A 6,491-nucleotide genomic window follows, 5' to 3' on the forward strand; every position below is an offset into this window, starting at 1 on the left:
AAAACCTTAGAAAAAAATAGTCCTATTTGCCGCTGCTAGTGTTCGTGATATTATGCTAATTTTTCACCACCATTTTTCAGTTTTGGTAAAAACCAACCTAAAAAATGACCATGTTTGGATGTCTGTCGACTAGCTGCTCGTTTTTTGTAGCAGAGAGTTTTTGAGGACAAATGTCGAAAACAACTCTATATGAAATAGGTGCTATAAAAAATCAGCTAATGAGAGATGATTTATGCATGAATAGAGTGGTTTGAACGGTTTATGTTTGTTAAAGTCGTATGTTTCCTATATGATTCAAAAATAGGTTTAAAATTAAAAAAAAAAAAATTATTGCATGGATATTCATATACGATTAGTTTCCATGGATATTGCGTATTTTTTGAAGGGTTATCGGTGAGAGAATAAAAATTGGATTTCGAAAACACTCGGAGAATTATTATTCCAATTGCTCTTAAGCAATGGTTTTCGATCACTTAAGAAGCTAACAAGTCGTTGGTAAAAAAAAATAAATAGATAGCGATTTTTTCTAGTTGAAATATTTGTAACTTAGTTTATCCTTCTCAAATAAATTTAACGAGCTTATGTCCAACAAGTATGCCAAAGCATTAATGTCATTCGAATCTAAGATTTAGCTGGTTCGAATGTTGTATTGCATTTTTCTTATGGAATACTACTTAACAGATCTTAAGTTTGGCAATCATCCGAGCATTACCTTGAAAGTTCAGATTTCCCAGCCAGGAGTGCCTATATTTATTAAGGACTAAAAATAAATTTCAATCATTTAGAAAAAGTCTCTTATACTGGCTGTATTGTTCACCAAAATTGTTAAAGGGAACTTTACGTAGAACCATTTTGGAACCATTAGCACTGCAACGGAATTTTGGCAATGCTTACATATTTGCATGTATCAACTGTATGATGATTTATCGTGGCATGGGTTCGGAATAATTGCACCCTTTTCCGGTTTGGCGGGCGGAGCGCCCAGCTCATTTGCCAAACGGCATTCTAACGAAATGCCGCAATCAGCCTAGATATGTAAAAAAAAACTGCAACACGAAAAGGCAAACTCTAGAACAGGGAAATAGGCAGTCGCGCCGCACGCCGTCAAGAGTTCACAACGATGAAGGTATTTTCCATTCCTTGTGCCCGGGGTTAGGATTTTCCGCCGTCGTGTGGAAAGGAGGAAACATGAAAACATGAAACTCGGACGCCCCCCATCGATACGCAAAACAAACTAGAACAGGTGGTACTATATTGTATTATTGCCATGATTGGTATCCTATCATCATGGTCGTCATATTCACCATTTTCCCACCGTCGCTTCGCCGCCGTCTCGGCTTCCGGCAAACATCGGAGCTCTAGCAATGAAGGAGGGTTGGTACCTAGCTAAAGAAGCTGCTTACCTATATAGAGTGAGCATGAAAAACCAATCGAGGCCAATACACTCGACTTCAGGCGGAAAGGGATTTTTGCATGGTTCTTCGGTATGGTTAAAGTTGTTTGGCGGTGGTGATACGGTGTTTTCGGGTTGCCGGTATTCAGAAAATAATATTGGATCATATACTGGATTTGAAACCAGTTTCTGAAATTTAATCATGGATTCAAACCCTGTATTTTTAGGATAATTTCTTACTCCTGCATTGTAAGTTGTTTCTGATTTTATAATTTTGATTCAACTAATAACTCAAATTCTAGTTATTTCTGGTTTTGAATCTTAATTCCGAACTTTACGAAAAAAATGTTTAATATCATTTGTAATAATATCTTCAGGTACAAATAACGCCTGGTTCACTTTTCTAGTCTGTTTATTATAATGACCAATGTCACAGTATATCAAGGTAAGGTATAACAGTGGCACAGATAATGTGCATAAAGATACAGATACATCATCACATCTCCCCTTCAATATAAGATAACAACGTTTAGAATTTCATCAAACAATCGTCAAACCGTTTAGGCATAGTGATTTTCCGCTGTCTCTTATTACGCTTCCCAATATCTACGACGGCAGTCGAGGGTGACGGCGATGCGTCATTGTTCCCTGACTCATCTGGAAACCCTCTGAAATCCTCGGTATCGCTGCCATCATCATCTCCGGGATTATCTGAAATAAGTTAAAATGAGAATTGAAAGTGACAAGCTATGTTTTACTATACCTTTGGCTGGAGAGTTATCAATTAAAATCTTTTTAAGATGGGTTGAATTCCTTTCGTACAGCTTACCCGTTTCATCGTTCTGTACCGTTACTCTAGGCCCTTGTTTGGACTTGACCGTCAGGACTTTGTTATCAAAAGTGGGAGTGAGCTTATTTCCCGGAAGAACGTTTTTCATGTAGACCTTATCTCCAACAACTAACTCAGACAGCTTGGCACGCCTACGCCGATCCTCATGTTCCTTCCCTTTCTGTTTAGCTAGTTGGTCTCGATCTCTGTAGTCAGTACACGGCACCGCAGAACTTAAGTCGGTTAAGGCTGGAATCTTCGTTCTTACATTTCTGCCGTACATGAGTTCGGATGGAGTTTTACCAGTCGTACTATGGGGCGTAGAGTAGTACATAGATAGGTAAGTCAACAAATCGTGTTTCCAATCTCTATTCAATGCTTGGCTTATTTTTAAACGCTTTACCAGAGAACGATTTTGGCGCTCAACCAAACCGTTTTCTTGCGGCCAGTACGGCGTTGTTCTGTTAACTGTGATGCCTCTTACTTTGCAGTAATTGTCGAATTCAGTACTTACAAACTGCCGTCCGTTATCCAGCGTAAGTGTTTTTGGATATCCCAACCTGGTAAAGATTTTCTCTAATCGTTCAACTGTCTCTCCCGCTGTAATTTTACGCATGATCTCAACCTCCTTATATCGACTGAAATAATCGATAATGACTAAAAGATAATCTCCTGATGGTAAAGGTCCTAAGAAGTCGATAGCGAGGTCTATCCACGGTGCTTCGGGTAATTTTCGACGTTGCATTGGCTCAGGGCGTTCTGGATTACCAACCATTCTACATCCTTCACAATAATCAACAGCTTTAGCAATTGACTCATCCATTCCAGGCCACCAACAGGTGCTGCTCAAGCGTTGTTGCATTTTAGTTTTTCCTGGATGCCCTTCGTGACCCAACTGTACCATGCGTTGTCTGAGTTCTTTCGGGATGACAAGTTTAGAGCCTCTAACAATAAGCTTCCCGACGGTGCCCAACTCATTCCTGAATGCATGGTATGGTTTGATTAAATTCGATGTATAGTTCCAAATGCCTCTATTCAAACATTCTCGGAGTTCGCTAAGCTCGAGATCGGATTCCGATTTTGCCTCCACTTCATCGATATCGACTGCTGCCGTTTCTATGACGCTACGTATATACATTTCTGACTCCGGATCAAAAGGTCTAACCGTATTCGATCGACTCAATCGAGACAAAGAATCTGCAATATTCGATTTTCCTTTCCTATATACCACCACATAACTGAATGCTTGAAGGCGTAATACCCAACGTTCTATACGGAGGCAGGGGTTTGAGTTTCTCGAAAATATAGCCTCAAGAGGTTTATGATCTGTCTCCAACTCGAAACGTATTCCCAGAAGGTAGATCCTGAAACGTTCCACCCCCCAAACAAGGGCAAGAGCTTCTTTCTCCGTTTGGGCATAACGTCGTTCAGTTTCTGTAAGGCTTTTACTAGCGTAAGCGACAGCTCTCGGTGCTCCTTCAAAGAATTGCAATAGAACGGCCCCTAACCCTACGGGAGAAGCATCTGCTACTAGACGGGTTTTCAATTTTGGATCGAAGTGTGCTAAACTGTCTGCATTACCTATGTATGAGATAATAAGATCGAATGCCTGCTGTTCGTCGGTGCCCCATTTGAAAGACGCCTTATCCTTGAGAAGCTCCCGAAGCGGAAATGATACTGTAGTCAAATCTGGTATAAAAGAACCTACATAGTTAACGAGGCCGAGAAAACTCCTGACCTCCTCGCAGTTATTTGGAGCACGGCAGTTACGGATTGCTTCTATTTTGTCTTTTGACGGCGACATCCCTGCTACGTTGAAATGGTGCCCCAAGAAATCAATTTCCTTTAACTTGAAAACACATTTTGCTTGATTTAAAAGGATTCCGTAGTCTTTGAATCTATTTAAGATCCGCTGAAGAGCTCCATCGTGCTCACGCTCAGTTTTCCCGAACACGATAATGTCATCAATAAAATTTGTGCAACATTCACAATCGGAAAGGATTTGCTCGATAGTTTTCTGGAAAATTTCCGGAGCACATGAAATTCCGAACAAAAGACGTTTGTATCGGAATAGGCCTTAAACAAGTATATACATCATCAGTAACAGATTCAGGCTAGTAATTAATGACGATCAAATAAAATAAGGAATAATCAAAGATAACTCACCTTTGTGTGTAATGAAAGTCGTCAACGGTTTGCTCACTTCATCTAACTCGAGCTGGTGAAACGCATCCTTGATATCAAGGCGGGTGAAGAAGACCGCGCCGTTAAGTTTCCACCGGATGTCTTCTATTGTGGGCAATGGATGTGTTTCGCGGATTACTGCTTTATTCAACTGTCTCATGTCCAAACACAAACGGATGTCTCCGTTGTCTTTGACCACAACCACCATTGGCGATACCCAACGGCTAGGTCCTGTAACCTTTTCGATGATGTCTTTATTGAGTAACTCATTCATTTTTTCTTCAACTCGGGTCAACGTCGCAAACGGTAGTCTCCTTAGAGGCTGCGCGACTGGCAGAACCGAATGATCCATGGGTATGTGGATCTTTATGCCCCGAATACTAGGGAATCGCTGCACAATGTCCAAATGATGGTTCGACTCGTGCTTGCTTGGAAGTCCAACCTTGAGGACACCCAACTCTTTAGCTGTCCTCTTCCCCAAAAGTGGCTGAGGGCCATCTTTAACGACATAGAATCGGGCTATTGTTTTTAGCTGCTTTTCACCATCAGTGATAACGATCTCCGCGTCAAGCATCAGCGTCACTGCCAGACAATCTGTCTGAGCATACGCTTTGAATTTCCTATCCGGATGTGAACAGCTACCTATCAATTTTACTCCATTCTGCTGCATGTAACTCCAAGTTCGATCGTCGATAATATTCCACTGGACGCCCGAATCTATTTGCATCTCGATCAACACATTTCCAACCTTTGCCCAAATCAGCTCATCGTTGTCGTTCGTTGTAGAAACCATGTCAACCAACTCGAAATTTTCCCTCTGCTCGTCCACATCATCAATAGCATTTACCTGACGGTTTGCATGGAAACGTTTCGACTGCGATTGCCCTGCATTCGAGGGAACAAATCTGCGTTTCCCAAAGCGTTGAATCACATTGTTGGAATTGATTCTGGATGTGGAACCTCTTGTAACTGACGTACGGCTAAAACAAGCTTTGCGATAGTGGCCTCTCCTCCCGCAATTACCGCAGGTCTTGTTCCATGCAGGACACTGTTGATCAGGTTGGTGAGACCCCGCACAGTATTTACAAACTGCATCGATCTCTTGTAAATTCTCCGTCGGCTTCAATACCTGATGAGTGGCCAACTGTGCTGCAGCTTGACCACTAATTTGCTCACTTGCCCGCCGGGTAGTCTCATAAGCATTAACTTGGCGAATGACTTCTTGAATGGTTAACTCTTTCTCCTGCAGTAATTTTTCCCTCAAATGTGATGGAACAAACTGAAGGATTTTGTCCACCACCGCAATACCAGAGCTCTCTACCGCCGATTTTCCGAAATTACATTTACCCGCATACATTTGGGTACGCATCAAAAAGTTCCCAAGAGATTCCTCAGGTTCTGGCTTCATGTCCCAAAACAAATACCGCTCGTGGGCTTCGTGACGCAAAGGTGCGAAATATTCGTCCAATTTGTCTATTGCCACATCATACGCGTTTACTTCATCGCTATGTGCAACATCGGCGCCCGGTATACCGAAAAACACCTCCTGCAGCTCGAAACCTCCATGAGCCAACAGCTGATCCTTCTTTTCAGTAGCATCGAATATTTTCGCTGCTCTGAGACAAATTTCGAATCCCCGCTTCCAAATGTGCCACTTTCCCCGGCGTTCTGCCATTGGCACTTCATTGAAAACAAACGGGGGGAAACCCGCAAAAGCTTTTCCAGAATCCATCCTAATAAGAAGAATATGTGCTACAAATACTTGAAGGACCAAAACAAAAAAATAACATTTACCTCCAAATGTCCACCAACACTGTTTTCTTATTTGGTACAGCTGGTCACTCTATTTGTTGTTGTTTATGCAATCTGCAGCAATCTGAGTTACGCATTCAAGCTTCGGAAAATTCGGGTCGTGCCCTGACCAAAAAAATCACCAGGCTACCTGCGCCTATCTTCCGGCAACTCGCGCCAATCTTCCGGCAACTCGTGCCAATCTTCCGGCAACTCGCGCCGATCTTCCGGCAACTCGCGCCAATCTTCCGGCTACTCGCGCCGATATTCTGGCAACTCGCGCCAATCGTCAGG

At 42.3% G+C, this 6,491-nt stretch overlaps 1 protein-coding gene across 1 annotated transcript; it reads right to left on the reverse strand.

The window, feature by feature from the left end:
- Positions 1-1,851: 1,851 nt before the first annotated feature.
- LOC129752429 (uncharacterized protein K02A2.6-like) lies at positions 1,852-6,081 on the reverse strand. Its single transcript, XM_055748209.1, has 4 exons — positions 5,430-6,081; positions 4,389-5,291; positions 2,157-4,298; positions 1,852-2,104 (listed from the first exon to the last, which is right to left on the reverse strand). The coding sequence occupies exons 1-4, from the start codon at positions 6,079-6,081 to the stop codon at positions 1,923-1,925; spliced, it is 3,879 nt and encodes a 1,292-aa protein (XP_055604184.1). The 3' UTR covers positions 1,852-1,922.
- Between the last annotated feature and the right edge of the window lie 410 nt (positions 6,082-6,491).

Source organism: Uranotaenia lowii, chromosome 3 (genome assembly GCF_029784155.1).
Source record: "Uranotaenia lowii strain MFRU-FL chromosome 3, ASM2978415v1, whole genome shotgun sequence".
Taxonomy (NCBI): Eukaryota; Metazoa; Arthropoda; class Insecta; order Diptera; family Culicidae; genus Uranotaenia; species Uranotaenia lowii.

Coding starts and splice junctions, on each gene's coding strand:
- LOC129752429 (XM_055748209.1), bottom strand. CDS start 6,081: ATGGCAGAACGCCGGGGAAAGTGGCACATTTGGAAGCGGGGATTCGAA. Junction 4,299..4,388: donor GACTTTCATTACACACAAAG/GTGAGTTATCTT, acceptor TACTTGTTTAAG/GCCTATTCCGATACAAACGT. Junction 2,105..2,156: donor TGATAACTCTCCAGCCAAAG/GTATAGTAAAAC, acceptor AACTTATTTCAG/ATAATCCCGGAGATGATGAT.